General features: G+C 44.4%; 1 protein-coding gene across 3 annotated transcripts in view; it reads right to left on the bottom strand.

Moving 5' to 3' along the window:
• Positions 1 to 16853, bottom strand: part of NAV2 (neuron navigator 2) — a gene marked incomplete at both ends in the record, with an annotated part of 737881 nt that overhangs the window by 165643 nt on the left and 555385 nt on the right. For all 3 annotated transcript variants that reach the window (XM_080694785.1, XM_080694783.1, XM_080694784.1), the window contains 4 exons: positions 2347 to 2736; positions 5212 to 5320; positions 10154 to 10266; positions 15409 to 16516. In XM_080694785.1, the coding sequence (XP_080550911.1) occupies positions 2347 to 2736; positions 5212 to 5320; positions 10154 to 10266; positions 15409 to 16516 (1720 nt within the window). The remainder of the gene's footprint in view (positions 1 to 2346; positions 2737 to 5211; positions 5321 to 10153; positions 10267 to 15408; positions 16517 to 16853) is intronic.

Below are 16853 nucleotides of genomic sequence, written 5' to 3'. Positions count from 1 at the left end.
TAAGATGAGAATTAGTAATGATAGATTTGAGGCCGTCTTAAATATTCAAAATCTTTTAAATATAATAAAAGATTAAAATAAGTTTTATTGATAGGTGTATATTAATGGTTTTTTTCGTAGTTATGGAAAAATAGGAAGACCAAATGTTGATCTAAGTTGACCAGATGATTTAATTTATCCATGCATGAACCTTCCCAGAAATTCCAGAGAACATAAATGTGCTACATCATAAGAATTTGGTGGCTCTTATTTTCAAAGCTTTTATGTTGTTGTTGTTGTTGTTGTTGTTGTTGTTGTACTGGGGATAGAACCCAGGGACCTTCTACATCCAGGCTACACTCCCAGACCTATTTTATATTTTATTTGGAAATAGGGTCTCACTAAGTTGCTAAGAGCCTCACTAAGTAGCTGAGGCTGACGTCGAACCTCCTTCCATCCTCCTGTCAAAGCCTTTTCTATCCCAAATGAAAACATACCTGTCATAGTTTGGATCCGGAATGTCCCCAAAGGTTCATATGTTTAAGACGTGGGCCCTAGCTGGTGGTTCTTGGGAGGTGGTGGAAATGTTAGGAACTAGGTCACTGAAGGGGATATCTTGTTGCTGGCCCCTTCTCTCCTCTCTTTCTTTCTCTCTTTCTCTCCTCATCCCAGGCACTAGGTGGCAAAGAGCTTAGTATCACATGCTTCCTCAGCCATGATTCTGCTTCACCATAGGCCCAGAAACAAGTGACCATGGGCTGAAACCTCTGAAGCCATAAGCCAAAATCTTTTCTCCTTTAAGTTTATATGTCTCAGGTGTTTTGTCACAGCATTGGAAAGAAGACTAATACAACCTCTATGCCTATTATTTAAATTAAAGGATATTTTTAGCCATACAAGCAGAACTATGCAAATTGAATTAACTTTGAAATAAATTCTAGTAGTTGTTCTATTTCAATGCAGCAGTAAGACCTGGGAAAGGCAGCACTGCATAATAGTTAAAGACCATGGGATCTGGAGCCACTAGCCCTGGGCTCTGCTTAACAACTGCATGATTATGGACAAGGTGTTTCACCTTCTACACTTCAGTTTCCTTGCCTATAAAATGGGTTTATGATATCGTACACCTAAAAGGGCTACTGTGAAGACAAAACAAGGCAATATATCATGTAAAATATCGGCAAAGTGTTTGGCACATAGTAGGGGAGTTAGTTATTATTAAAACTATAAAAATTCTGGCTCACCCATGTCCTTGATCATTATTTCCATGGAACTGAGTGATACAATGTTAATGTTTTTTATGTGTAATTTCCATTGCTAGAAAGTTAGGGGTAATAAATGATTTTGGAAAACTTGTAGACATGTCACCTTAATAGATGAAGTCTCAGGCAAGTGACAAAGAAATGCACCTTAGGCTTACACAGTGATCTGATAGTGAAGCTACAAACTGGAAGCCTCATAAAACACAGAGTCATGGCATGCTCCATCTAGAGGGTCCTTAGACATATCTCCTCAGCATCCTTAACATTATAGATGAGCAAGTTGAAAAACAGACTTTGGGTCTGTACCTTCATCCATCCATGCCCACGTGCTCATTAATGCAGCAGTACTTGTAAACTCCCATTATATACAATGTACTAAGGACTCAGTGGTGAATAAAAAGACAATACTCTGGCTTCATGGTGCAATCAGTTTGCAAGCAGAGGGGGGGCAAGGAAAGAATCTAATGTAAGCCATAATCAAGACAATCTTATATAGTGATGACTTTTCAAAAGAGCTCAGCACAGAGTCACAGAAGTGACTATTGCAGGGGCAGGACACAAACTACTTCCAATCGAATGATCGAGGAGGCCCTCTCCATGGAGGAGCCAGGCGAGCAGCAAGAGGCAACTAGCTGTGCAAAGATCTGAGAAACAGAATCCAGGTCCAGAAACAGAGAGCAAAGGCCACGGGCAGGAAAGAGCTTGGAGAGACTAAAGAACAGAAGGGCCAGCTACAGTGGGAGAAGCAAGGTGGAGGGAGAAAGGAGGCACATAGGAGGCGGGTAAGGGCCAGTCCTACGGGACCAGACAGGCGGCTAAGGGACAGGGGCTCCATTATCAATGTAAGCTTTCTGGGAAGCCCACACAGCAGGTCCATCTTCCATTGTGACTCTGACAGCTGGTAGAGCCTTGTAAATTACTGGCCAGGCCTGTCTCCCCAGGTCCCCTGACTCTCAGCGCAGCACCGTTCTGCCCATGCTTTGGACACACAGCAGCAGTCAAGGCAGGCAGCCTGATCTCCAGAGAACCAGTGTCAAGCCTTGCAAAAGGGAAAGGGGCTGAGCCTTCTCCCGCACCACTCAAAGACAGAAGCCCAGGCACTCACCCGCTTGTAATGTCGTCGGTCCGGATGTTCTTGCTCAGGACATCCCCATCGCTCATGTAGCCGGGGGCATCCATGCTGATGCCTTCCAGGTCTACGTCATCTCCTGCCTTGTCTGAGACATCCACGTGGCAGATGCTGCTGCCCCTGGAGGCCAGCTGCCTTCTCAGGGGGGCAGAGTACACATAGCGGCCTGACTCGGTGCTGATGAACCGGCTGGCGTTGGCTCGAGGTGGGTACCCGTTGCCCATTGAGGGGGCGTCTCCTGCCTGGAGCCGAGGGCTAGACTGGCCGAGTCTCCAGGACAGAGGAGTGGGCCTCCCTGTCAAGCTGAGGATGCTACGGCCACTTATCTCCGTGGTGACATTGGTGTCAAATGTGGTTTCCAATGTGCTAAAAATGCAAAAAACACCCTAAGTTAAGGCCCAATGTGTATAGTCTTCATTGCAGTTTATGTTTTCTTTAATTCCACATACACAGTAGGATAAAATAAAAGGTACCAAGTCCTACTTGGTATATTCCTCTATGAAAAATGAAGCCAGGCATAGAAACACATGGCCATAATCTCAGGTACTCAGGAGGAAGAGGTAACAACATTGCTAGTTCAAGATCAGCCTGGGCAACTTGGCAAGACCTTATCTCAAGATGAAATGAAAAGGGCTTGGGACATGGTTCAGTGGTAGAGTGCTTGCCTAGCATGTGCAGGGCCCTGGGTTTGCTCCCAGCACTGCAAAATAAAAAAAAATTTAAAAACACATAAAATGAAAAGCGCACATCTATTACATTATTTTGAAAAGCCCAGTGAAAACCTTTTCCTCTAACACATGGTATAGAATACCCTCTACCAACTACCATAACTTAATGATCCTAACTTTTTGATTTCAGAAGATCTTAAATTTTCTTTTCAATTTTCAGTTTAGGAAAGGAAATAGGAAATACTGCATCAGAAAAGAAGGGCATGACGATTTCTGCCTACCCATCTGTTCCAAAGTCACTACTCTCTTCCTCTAAGGGTAGAATGCACCAGCCCACCAGGAGTTCTCAAATTCCTAATACTGCATTTCACATCCTCAGCCCCTTCCTGCCTGAACAAGGGGGAGAATTCTAACTCTTTTACCTCCAAGTTCCATTTACACTAGACTTTTGTTTCTTCTACTTACATTTTGTCCAAAGGGAAAAAAAAAACTGAAAAGAGGGCTAGGGGTATAACTCAGTGATACGGTGTTCACCTAGAATGCATGAAGCCCTACGTTCGATCCCCAGCTCATAAAAACAAAACAAACCAAACAAAATAAAAAGATTGGCAAATGCCAATAATTGAGCTTTCTCATAAATCAAGTCATATGGATGGGAATGTCTCAGGAGATTAAGCTTGGGCATCAGAGGACCTTTCCCATTCCCTTATCTTCAGAGCCTGCAGGCTCTGCAGTGCAGTCAAACTGAACATCTGTATCTCTTCAGAATAGCATTCGGCTTTTCTAAGCAAGCAGAGAGTGAGATTCTGTTGTGCAGGGAAAAAAAAACTATCGAAGTTTTTCTCTTATCATAATTACCATCCTAATTCAAGCCAAGAGATCCAGCAAAAGAAATGCTGCATCAACATAGTTTCACTGATTCTAGTAGAAAGATGTTTGATACCTAATCAGAGCCATGGGATCCAGTATCTGGCTGCATGCCTTTTGATACCTTAAGCCTCAGGAGTGCCACCCCCAAACCCCTAAGCTGATTCTCCTCTGGAAGAGCCCATTTGGTGCCTTGAGCTGTTTTTGCTTCTCCTATCCTGGAAGTGGTCTCACTTCCTGCATACTGGTTCCCTAGGTCCTACTGAAGATAGACCACAGTGGTTAACCCCGATCTGCCAAATTGCTGATGGAGGGGAAGCTCTATGTCTCCTCCCTGTACTCTTTTATCAAAGAAACTGAGATTAGAGAAGCAACAGCAACTCCTTGGGTTTAGTGGGGGGGCAACTAGGGGCTCTCTTTGATTTTCAAAGCAAACACAAATGGTAAAACCTTACTCTGCCCAAGTCACCAAGGACATCCCAGGTTGCAGCCCTTTTAACTTACTGCTGAAGAATGAAAACAACCTGATAAATATTTCCAATGTAATCCTAGAGTTTATCCAACTAAATCATAGTTTAAACATGATCATAGTTTTTATAAACATTTACCTATGTGTTTTATGCACATGCATGACTAATAATATTATAGACTGTTGCCTATCAGAAGGCTGGGTAGGAATTCAAGTTATTCAATTCATCACACAGGTCAAATACAGTTCACCTGCTCATTTTAACCACACAGGATAGCTGTGGAAAATGCAAGGAAAGTGAAATTTATTTATTTAATTTAATTTATTTATTTACTTATTTTTTTGGTGGTATTGGGGGTGGAACCCAGGGTCTTTACTACCTCTGAGCTATACTCCCAGACCTATTTAATACTTTATTTGGAAACAGGGTCTCATTAAGTTGCTCAGAGCCTCACTAAGTTGCTGAGAGCCTCACTAAGTAGCTGAGGCTGGCTTTGAACCTGTGGGATCCTCCTGTCTCCGCCTCCCAAGCGCTAGGATTACAAGCATGCGCCACCACGCCCAGCTAGAAAGTGAAATTTAAATAGAGGTGCTCTGCAATATCTTCTATGAAGTAGAGAGAGTAACCTTCTTATTGGGGAAGGAATCTATGTACGTTTTGTTCTATTTCCCTTCTGCATGTCACCTAGCTTTCTCTGTGAATTCCAGCACATTTTGGGAACAAGGTCATTTATTCCCTTATTAACCAAATCACTTCATAGATGGCACAAACACAGAAGTAGCAGCAGAAAGCCAGCTTCCCAGCTAGTTTGGCAAAACAATTCCCCCCGCAGATACCTGTGTGTAACCTGAGTTCCCCGTAAACTGGACATGGTCTCCTCCAAATTCTGCCGCAGATCAGCAATGTTCTTCACTGTCCGCAGCCGACGGGCCTCGGGATCTTCCCCTGGAAAGACAAGGGTTAAGAGTACTGCAATGTTTTGGTAGACTGAGAAGTTTATGAAAGCAGCAAGCAGATATATCTGTGACCATAACCAGGTTAAGGTCCAGTTTCTGGCTTGCTGTGGATTCTTTATAAGGATATAAGAGTGAATGAATGATTGAATGGATGTCCAAGGGCAGCTGTCAAATTTGAAGAGTTTCTTCCCTCAGGTCCCTTCTGAAGGAAGTGGAGTCTAGCTTATGGGAGACAGGAGACACCTAGTTTGAGATGTAAATGTATTTTTCATATTGTCTCTAATAAAGACATGCACAGGTTAGGTCTGACCCCTTCCCAGAGTCATTTTCTACCCATGCAAAGGTGTGTGTGTATTGCTCTGTGATACATGCCCCTGTATAACAGGCCCTAATTTACAATAAGAACTTGCAGTGGCCAAACAACGTGTATTTGTTAATCACAAATAATTCCACAGAGAGGTCTATCTTTGTCCTCATTGGATGCATTGTAGAATCTCAAATTCTGGCTCTTCTGCTTACTGGCTGTATTGTTCATGATGGGAAAGGTATTGGTCTTCTCTATCTTTCTGATTCCACATTCTTAAAATGAGTGTGGTGAGCACTGACCTCAAAGGACAGGTATGGAGGGAGACACAACAGGCTGAGGTTTGGAGTTCCCTTTGCACTGTGTCCACCAGAAGCACTCAACATGTGCTCACTGGGGCTGGAGAGCAGGAAGCCATCGAGCAGCAGCTGGGATTCTCCTTGGCAGAACCACAGCCTTCCGGTGTCTGGGCAAGATTTTCTATAAGACACGTGGCCGAGCCCGGTTTGAATTGGCACTAATGTACCATGAAAAATGTGCCACCCACAAACTAGGAAGCCACGTGCCTGGCAGTACAGCCTTGTGCCAGTTTTCTGGCTATACTGTTTCATTTGTCCTCACAAGGGGAAAAGAAGAATGGAAATAACTATAATAATAATGAAAAGAATCAAGCATTTTTCTCTCCAGAGTAATTTCAGGGAAGGCTGAAAAGACTGAGGAACCACAATCAGCCTCTTTAAAAGCCGGTGGCTATTTTCAAATGTTGAACAACTTTCCTAATGAAATCTCCCTATAGAACATAGTAGGCATGGGCAGCTGCAAGTGGGATTTCCATCAGACTTTGAGAGAAGTCCCAGTAACTATCACTAATAGGGCAATAGGCATTTAAGAAATGTCATAGAATTAAACTTTTCTTCTAAGATGGATAAAAACTTCCTTGGGTCTTTCTCAGCTTAGTGGTGCCTGGAGCTTGGAGGATGAGTAAATGTAAGCCATCTGATTTTTATGGTAGAAATTTACTATAGCCAACTCTCTAATCTTAAAAGTACAACTGTTTTCAATTTTCTGCCCCCTTTTAACCCAGAGAAATTGGGAAGGCATTTTTCCCTTATCTGAACAGTGCTCAAGCTTGGATTTCCCACCCAAATCTAAAAAAAAAAAAGAATATATATGTATCTATATGTATATATATATATATTACTGCCAGTTTGGTCACATTTTATTTATGTAAGGCTGCCAAAAAGGTACTGATCCTTTGGACAGCTCTATGTTCTATAGTGAATAATTATTAGAAAGCTAGGTCAAGACAGAGGTTTTCAAATTACCTCCATTAATTAACTCAGTCACACCCCCAAAGTATATTATTTACCCATGTTTTGATTGCTAACATATTTGCCTAAATCTCCTTTAGAAATTCAAAGATTTAGACTAGGGATGTGGCTCAGTGGTACAGTGCTTGTCTAGCATATGTCAGGTCTGGGTTCAGAAAAGAAGGAAGGAAGGAAAGAAAGAAGGAAGGAAGAAAAGGAAGAAGGAAGGAAGGAAGGAAGGAAGGAAGGAAGGAAGGAAGGAATTCAAAGATCTTTGTGTTGGGGTAGTGCTTGATCTTTACTTTTGGTAACCACCGTGCAATTATATAGGTGCCTGAGAAATATTTATTGCCCAGCAGATGTTTGGTTGGGTGGGGCTGAAGCAAAAGCATAGCTTTGCATTTCCAAAAAGATGAGAATTATGGTATTGCCACTTGTTAGCTACTTGATCCTGTATGAAGCACTTCTACTCTAAATCTCATCTTTAAAATGGTATTAAAAAAACCCCTTCTCAAGAAGGGCTCACATGAGAATCAGATCACACAGCGCATATGATGTACCCAGCACAAAATGGGGGCTCAGCAAGTATGTGTGTTCAGTTTTCCTCATGAAGACCCTACCAAGAAATGCTTACTCAGCTCAGAAGCCCACACTAGTGAAGATCTCCAGGGTGGTGCAGAAATACAAACAGTGATTCTCCTAATGTGCTTAGGAGATCATATCTTGAATGGCCAACTTGCCTCTTTGGGATGTAAGATTTCCTCACCAACACACAGCCTGAACAAATAAAAACACAGCTGAACTCTAGTGGAAATAACGGGCCCTATCAGCTCCTAAGGAGATTGTAAAAATGATGTAAGTTATTCCATGTCTACCAACAGGGATCTTGAGTTTGCCAAGAAAAGTTCTCTCTTGAGCCACCAGCCATGACTGAGAGCTACATGTCAACCTGCCATGACTGAGTTTGTAGAATGTCACAGCACCACAGAAGGAAGATGAAAGGAACCTGGGATGTTTACTTGGATGTTGAAAGCTTAAGGGACACGCTGCTACATGGGAAAGGATGAAAATTATCTGTAGACTGCAGGAGGCCAGTGATTGGAAATGTAAGAATTAAGAATTCAATTATGTGTTAAAGCAAAATGGGGAGGAGTCTTAGAAAGAAACAACTTTCTAAGAAATATTTAACTTCCAAGAAATATTTAAACTTTCCAAGAAATACTTAAGCAGAGGCTGAAAGATAACCTGTCAAAAATCTGAGAGGGATTTATGAACTGGGTGATAAGCAAGGTGTGGGTCCTTCTAAGTCTATAATCTAAGCTGCATTTCTCAACTATAATGCTATGCCCATGACAACACACCATAGAAAGAACCCACTATTTGCATTATCAAAAGGAAGAAGTAAACAACTGATCAAGTCTCATAAATGCCCATCTCTAAATATAATACCATTCGGTGTCATTTAAAGAGATGGGTTGAGTTCAATTCAATCTTCTGCCACTGAGTGTCTCCATAAAAAACTCTGACTACAGTCATACATATGATTTCTACTGCTCAACTATAAAGACAAGTCACCCTGATCCAAGAAATTTTCACTAGCAACCTACACCATGGAACACCAATGAGTACATGACCAGATGCATGTGGCGATACTAGTCTGCAGCCCAAACCCCTGCAACACTACAGGCTTCTGAGCTCTGACTTGGCCGAGTAGTTCTGGGCCACAGGTAACATGGAAAGAAGAAAGAACATTAGTAAGAGGTCAAAAACTGTGATCTGTTACCTGAAACCTAAGTAATATCTGCAATGTTCTCTAGATACAGGTTTTACTTTTCAATTGTGGATTTTACTGAGATTCAATGTGTGACTGAAATCTATGCTACTTTATGGAATATCAGACTAGTCTTGCTAGCTCTTTTAATATCTGCACAGAGAATAGTTCTGAAATGTGTAGAGACCTGAGCATCATTGAAATTGCACATCTCTCTCCTTATAGCTGGACCTTTCTAGGAGATACTCATGTGTTCACATGTAAGGGAGCTACAGGCCCTGCAGAGAAGGACACATAAAATCAATCATTTCCAAGATGGATTGCTTGAGGAATCTCTGCACCATTGCAATCTCTGGCAATCAGCCAGTGAAACCAAAAGAAATGGGTAAATCATCCACAGCCCCTGAAATAAATACTCAAAAGCTAATAGTAAGAAGGGTGAAAGTTGTTCCCTTGGGCTGCAGACGAATTCCACTGCAGCCAAGTGGCTATTAAAATGGTGTGGTCATGGATATTCAGTCTGACAAGGGAATTTTAAAGATGGATTCAATTTTTAATTCAATTCTGGAAGTGGTAAGGTACAAGATGAGTGACAGAGCCACTGCCAAACAGGTGGCTTACCACTCGCTGCTCTGGTGGAAAGCTGCTGGAGCAGAGATGGGGCCAGGGAGTGAGCGGGGAAGGGAGACAGGGAAGGTGGTAGACTGGAGCGCACTAGTAAGAATTCTAATTCACAGACTGGAGATGTAGCTCGATGAAGAATACATGCTTAGTCTGCATGAGGCCCTGGGGCCAATTCCCAACACCACCAACAAAAAAGCCTAAATCAGGCATGACTTTTCTCCTTTACACCAATCAGTGTAACACCAATCAGTGAATTAACTATCTGACAAACTGGATTTGATGTTTTTATCTAGTATAATATCCATATAATCACTATTGCCTAGTTTAGAAATACATAATGTTTAAGGTTTTTTAAACTTTTTGGTAAAAACAACATGCTATAATCTTCTTGTCAATTAGTGGAAACTGCTAAGAACATATTTATAACCTGTGCTTCTTCTATAAGGAATGAAAAAAATCCAATATTGTAGAGTCCCAAATCATGTTGAATCACAAATTTATCTGAAGGTAAACAAGGAGATTTAAAATTGAGTATCAGAGTAATTCAGAGCCCCTAAACGAGTAAAACTGAATCTCTCTTAAACATAGGACCTGCCAACAGGTAAAAGTTATTTACAATTCTTGGGGAAAGGTAGGGAGTCTATAAAAGAGAAAGGGAAGAAAGAGAAGGAAAATAACAAAGAGGATAAGAAAAAAGGTTTGAACAGCTTGTCAGTCAATGCAACTAGTGGATTCTCTTATGTTATCTCAGTAGGTGGTGGCTGGGGAGGCCTCGTCACCAGCAGACACAGAATATTGGGGCTGCACACTTACCTGTGAGTTCCTCCAGGGCAGGCTGTCCAGTCTTGGTGTAGTGGCTGGGCTCCATGCTCACACCCGCTGAGCTGGACTCGGCTGTGACATTCCCTTCTGTGTCTGTCTGGGACCTTTGCACACAAACCAAAGCAGACACACTTGTCACAAGAGGCAACTACCACATCTGGACCACCGTGGTCTGGCCACAGCACTTGCCATCACCTCCTTCAGCAAGAAGCTTCACATAGAGCAGACCAGCAGACTGACACTAAATAATTCACTAGTCACACGTGGAGCAATGTCCTAAGAACAGAGGGAGCCACCGAACTGGAAAAGATGAAATATTCATCATCCAAATGGAGGGTTTGCAATCACTCACTGGAGAACTCTTTTCTGAATCCCCCTCAGGGAGCTAGGTCTAGCCAGACACATGCTGGAGGGTACTGAGTAGTTTAGATAATTTAACTAGTGCCAAAGAGCAACTCCCAGGTAAACAGCAACGCCAGCAAGTCAAGCATAAAGATGACTCCATCGACTCCCCTCCCTGAGCAATCCTTTGACACGGGTCTCTCTGAAAGGTGACTGTAAAACCAGTCGGGAGTGGGTGCCAAGCAGCTGCGCTTGCCCTCCAGGCCTCTGATTCAGAGCTCAGATCTCCTGACATGAAAGGTCTCATTGATCATTATTTCAACACTTGACAGAAATCTGTACTTCCCCAAACCTTCCCCATGCCCTTATTTGTCAAGCAAATTGAGGCAACAGCCTCATGCAATGTTTTCTTACCACAACTACCATGGCTTATTTAGGCATCGCAATGTATAATTATGCTCAGATGTATAATCCCATGTGTAACATTAAAAATTCATTAGCATCTTGGACTAATTTGGCCAAATTTCACTATGAAGAAAGCTGTTGTTCTTGTTTTCTTGATACGGGGGATTCAGCTGGGGGCCTTTTGCATGTTAACACTGTGCCCTAACACTGAATACCGCCAAAGTCCACGAGAATGTGTTTGGCAAGGATATGGATGGACTGTGGGGGATGTAACTTCAAACCACCCACCTATTCTTTCCTCCTTTGCTTCCTTACTGAGGCCTTCCTAATTCCTGTAATTGCTACCTTTAAAGGATTTTCGTAATTCCAGCATTCTTCCCTACCCCTAATCCAGAATATGTCCTCTTCATCTCTGCCTAGGTTCCCTAAGCACTTTGAAACAGGTCCCTTGCCTCTAGCCCAGACGTTGCAAGTAGCGGCTCGGTGGTTTGCACAGTGTTTTCAAATTAATTCACTATTTATAAATTAGAATATCTAACTAAGAAGTTACCTGAATGTTTGCCTTCTCCCAGTAAAATCAAGGAAGTCTGAGAGATTGAGGGTTCATTCTTGCAGGGCGCCACCTGCTGGTGCCAAGCCATCATTGCATCTTTTGAGAGGCCTGAAGCTCCCCCAGCTGCAGCCCCACCCACCCTGAGGCAGGAATTTGTCTTTTAGATCCAAGAAGGCATTTGGATGGTGACCTCTATTCTAGACTCTTCCTAAGGCTCGTTACTCCCACAAGACCCTGCACTGATATGTGTAATATTGATGTGATGCCAACACCTTCTGATTAAATGACTCAGAGGGCTCCCATCACCCCCAGAATAAGAAGTAAACTCCTGATTGTGGCAGATGATGCCCCACATGATGGAATTCTTGCTGTGTTTTTAGCTCCATTTCCTACCGCTCCCACTCCTTCTACACAGCTGCCCACTCTGTGCCGTGAACACGTGGCTCTTCTCCATTACCAGATAATACCTTGTAGTCACTGTGACCTCTGTCTAGAAGCTGGGGGCAGCGGTGCACACCTGTAATTCCAGTTCTTGGAAAGCTGAGAGAGGAAAAACGATTTCAGATTCCAGAGTAGCCTCAGCAAGTTAATGGGACCCTAGCAACTTAGCAAGATCCTGTTTCAAAATAAAAATGTCTGGGGGTATAGTTAAGGTAGAGAAAACCCTTAGTTAAACCTGTCTGGCCCTAACCAGTCTATGCGGCTCAGCTCTATGGCGTCAGCCTGGAAGCTTTCTCTGACTCTGCCAGTTCATGTCTCCATCTTGCTGTGTCTCTACAGTTCTTTCCTTATTCTCCTATTGCCTATTGATTATGTGGTATCTGATTAATAAATCTTTCCTTGACTAAATGGAAAGCTCCCTGCAGGCAAAGGTTATTTCAAGTTCATAATACTGAGCACAATCTCAAGAAGAATGTGTCAATTTATAAATAAGAAAATTTTAAGCCTAGAAAGATGCTGGTATTAGAAGTAATATTAGACTTGGGGACTAAACATGTAGTTAACAAGTCTAAGGTGCATAACTCAAGAGTCATGCAAATGTAAGTTAAGGGGTTCACCGTTTTGAACACCAGAGCCTTCACCTGCATGATGGGGTTACCAAGAGCAACCTACCCACTTGCTATAAAAAGCAAACATGATGTGACCCGAAAGCAGTTAGTACAGAGATGGCTGTGTCTATTTGTTGTTACTTCTAAATTGATAAATATAATTTACCTTGAGTAGTTTCCAAAAACAGTCCATCTTCCCTTTGCCCTTGGTTTCATCTTTAACATGGAAAGGTGATGGGGGAGCCCTTATAAGCTATACAGGGAGCTAGATACTTGAGAAAGAGGATTTTAGGGCAGAAAGGGGCCATAACTCACTTTTAAAATTCTCTAATCTAGTTCAGTCTCCTCACTGTGCAGATGAAAACAATGAAGCTCAGAAAGACAAGGTGACTGTGAGAATCTAGACAACATAATGGCTGGGAACCTGGCCCTCTGCTTAGACTCTGGTTTCAATACGAGTCTTCTAGTTAGTAACTTTCTGATTTGGAGCAAGTGATTTAGTCTAAGCTTCTAAGCTTCATTTGCACGTGTATGGAATGGAATTTTATAAGTAAGCTAGCTCGTGGAGCTAAAGGAAGAATTCAGGGAGCTAGTATATAGAAATCCCTTGGCAGAGTCAGTGAGACTCAGTGTCATAACTGTCTCTATAGCCAGTGTCCCAAAACACAGAGGGTGTCATGAACTGATGAAAGACAGTCCCATGTCCCCACTCCTACCCAGGGTTCGTCTTTCTTTTTAGTGGTACTGGAGATTGACCCAAGGGCATCTGCCTTTACTACACCCCCAACCATACTGCACTTTTTATTTTGAAAAAGGGCCTTGCTAAGTTACCGTGTACTGGCCTCACACTGGCCTGAGATACTCCTGTCTCAGTCTACCAAGTATGGGGATTGCAGGCATGCAGCACCGCACTGTCTGCCTGGCTCCAGGAGCTCTTCTTCCACAGCACCTCAGAGAAGCCCCCACCCCAAGTGAACGTTATTAAAATGGGGTTTGCAGATGCACATCCCTGAAGTGTGCCCTTCCTCCCATTTCTCAGACATTTGCTCTTCCTCCTTGTGAGTTTTTCCTCTCATAGAAAACCTTCAAATAATGAGAAGGTTAAATGTTTTACAGTCAAAAATAAGAAAGAGGAGTGGGATCGCTGGTGATCAAAGACTGTCATGTATTTTAATATTGAAAATGCAACCCCCAATTCTGTGGATGGTAGTTTGAATATGTATTCCTGTTAATGCAATTGGAATGATAAAAGTTTCATGGGGAGCTATTCAGCTGCCTCCAAGCTTCAGAGAACAATTGTATTAAAAGTCATGCATGCGGGCGGCTGAGCCATTATTCAAGACTTGGCTCTGCACTGTTAGCTGAGCTGATGACTTGATTTAATAAAATGATGGGCTCCCGATTAAAAAGATCCCCGTGACCCTCACTGAAGGGAGGGCAAACAGGAGAAAATAAAAGAGGGACTAGGTGAAGCCTGACATTCCCTCACTGGATGCCAGCTGGCTTTACTTGGAAATTGCTATTGGAATCGTAACAGAGCTCACAAGAACACAACTCGGGCAGGGAGAGGGAAGAGACAGTTCTTGAGGGAATCATGCAGACACAGGAAACTGAAAGTATGGGCATGAGTCTATGTACCTGAACAGGTATGTAAATACACCTATGCACATATGCATTTGGCATGCAAATGTGTACTTGTGACTGTGGACATGTGTCCACAGCTGTGGGTGAATAAGTATGTATGTACAGTTATGTATGTGTGTGCACTTAGGGTGAGAGTTACAAGTGAGTGGACTATGACATTCAATCATTAGTCTCCTTTTGCTGTGTGTAGGTATTAGTTATCCAGCTGTGCAGCATGGCCAAATGCACTATACATCTGTAGCACAGGACAAAGTTGAGTGCTATGAGCAAAAGCTTTGGGACTCTCCCTCAAGAGCAGTGCCGGGAAGCTGCACCTGCCTGGAGCGCACATCTATGTGCATCCCACCGCATCAGGAGCCAGGTGTGGTGCAGGCTGTGTGACCAGAGGCTCTCTGGTGGCCAGAACCACAGGGAACCAGCACTGGGCTCCACATGGTTCTACAAAGGTATGATCAGAGGAGATCGGGCGTGGGGGGAGAGAGAGCGCAGCAGGCTTGCACGGGCGTGGTGGTGCACACCTGTAATCCTAATACTTAGACGGCTGAGACAGGAATATCGCAGGTTTGAGGCTAGTGGGAGGTAACTTAGTGAGGCCCTGTTTAAAAATAAAAAAAACAAAAAGGGCCGGAGGTGCAGCCCAGAGGTAGAATGCACCTGAGTTCAATCTCTGGTACCACAAAAAATGAAACTGAAATTTAAAAAAGGACAGTAGCCTCCTCCCTCTATACAACATGGGTTCTGCTTTTCTACAATTGGCCTCTCCCTTAAGACTCCCTTCCCTGTCTCCCTCTTACCTTTAAAGCTTCAACACACCCATGACTGTGAAGACTGGGAAGTTCAAGGCTAAGAAGAAATATCTGTTACTCAGCAAGGTGGTTTCTTTGGGGTTTTTTAGTGGGTTTAGGATGTGTTATGACCCATGTCATCTGACACTAAACCACACAGCCTGCACATGGAGGCCTTCCTACTCCTGCTGATTCTGACATGCTTTCGTCCCATGAGCCTGGATAATCTCCCGCTCATACTGGGGATGGCGCATGTTTTACTTTCCTTCTTTGGCTTTCTCCAACCTTCCCCAGCCATGCTGTGGGGACTGTCCCCTCAAGAGTAGCATGTTTGCCTCCCTCAGGAGCGAGTCCCATGGTACCTGAGCTGTTTGCTCGCCTGTTCCAGAAGGATGGGAGGATCCACCCACAGACAGGGATCCACCAGCCAGGCTCTTTACCCAGGAAGGCGGTGTGAGCTGCTCCTACCTGTACAGGAAAGGTGCAACCGTGGCAGTGTTGGGATGGTTGTATTGCTGCTGTGGCTGAGGTAGCTGGACACTGACGGTATTGCTTCCCGTGGTCTGGGTGGTCCCTACAGACCCACTGACAGTTTGGCTGCTGATGCTGTGGTTCAGGGTGGTGCCCCCGGGGCCCTTTCCCTCCGAGGATGCCAGGCTGGAGGAGGAACTGGAGTGCCTGCCATCCAGCTGGGGCTTCTGTGGGGGCAGCCCCGAGCTCGGCTTCCCACTCCGGCTTCGCTCGCCCTCCTTGGGGGGCGTGGGGGCACTTGGGGACTTTCCGGGCATGCTTTTCATTCCTGGTTTTGGTATTCCACTGTGGGAAGGGGCTGTAGCCTCCTTCTTGGCACTGCTGAGCTTGCCCCCTTTGGGGATGAAGCTGGCGATCTTGGAGGACTTTTTTGGCATCTCGGTTGCAGCCAGTCCGCTGGGTTCTTCCTTGGGCTCCTCCTTAAGGTCTGGCCTCTCGGTCACTGAGGCTCTCTTAGTGAGATCTCTGCCTTTCTCTTTTTCCTTCTCCTTCTCCCGCTGCTGTTTCTCCTTCTCTTTCTCATTGCCTTTTGGAGAGCTCTTCTTGTTGGTCAGTGCTCGGCTAAAAGTCCGCTGGGCGATGCCCTTGAGCGCAATCTTGGGACTGTTGGATGCGGGGCCGGTGGTGGGAACCATGCGGCCCATGGCCTCCAGCTCCTCGCTCTCTTCAAAGCTCGGCAGGATCTCCAGCCGCTCACAGCTCGTGTCCCGGGACCCGGGGCCCTCGCCTGTCTTAGAGCCCCCTTTACTGTTGAAGAGTTTTAGTTTTTCCAGCATGGACTTCTGATTGTTGGGTGCTGGCTTCATGGTTTCGGGCGTGGGCCTGGGGGCCTCGGGTCCAGGCGGCTTGACCGCAAGCATGGACGTCGTGGCACTGTGCTTCACGCTGAGGGACTTGCTGCGCCAGGGCTTGGAGGCTGTGCCGGGCTGGGGGATGGCTGAGGAGGTGCTGCAGTTAGCCGTGACAGAGGGGCTGCTGCTCTCCAAGGAAACAGGTGCATTTTCACTCATTCCGGGATGAGAGGAGGCTGAGCTTATCAATGGCTCTGCAGAGACAGAGAAAAAGGGGGAAGACCTGAATCAGAGCTGCTGACCTGCAATGGAGGTGACAGGAGGCCATGGCTCCACGGGCAATCGTTCCCAAACCAAATGCGGTATAGCTCCATTACCTGCTCTCTGGATTATCTGTGGTTAGGATTTAAATCCTCTCTCAACTTCCCCCATCTTCCCTTCCCCATCCCATCCCATTTTGGTGCCTTACATTGTACAAATGCAGGCTGATCTTAAGCGTCACATGCAAAGAACATACAAATGTAAATCTACAGAAAAATAAGAGAAAAATCAAAACCCTTACCACCAACAACCAGCACAATAGTATGAGAA

The sequence above is a fragment of the Muscardinus avellanarius genome (assembly GCF_963383645.1).
Source record: "Muscardinus avellanarius genome assembly, chromosome: 1".
In the NCBI taxonomy this organism is placed as follows: domain Eukaryota; kingdom Metazoa; phylum Chordata; class Mammalia; order Rodentia; family Gliridae; genus Muscardinus; species Muscardinus avellanarius.
Note: the sequence above shows the minus strand (reverse complement) of the source record. Positions and strands in the feature narration are given on the sequence as shown.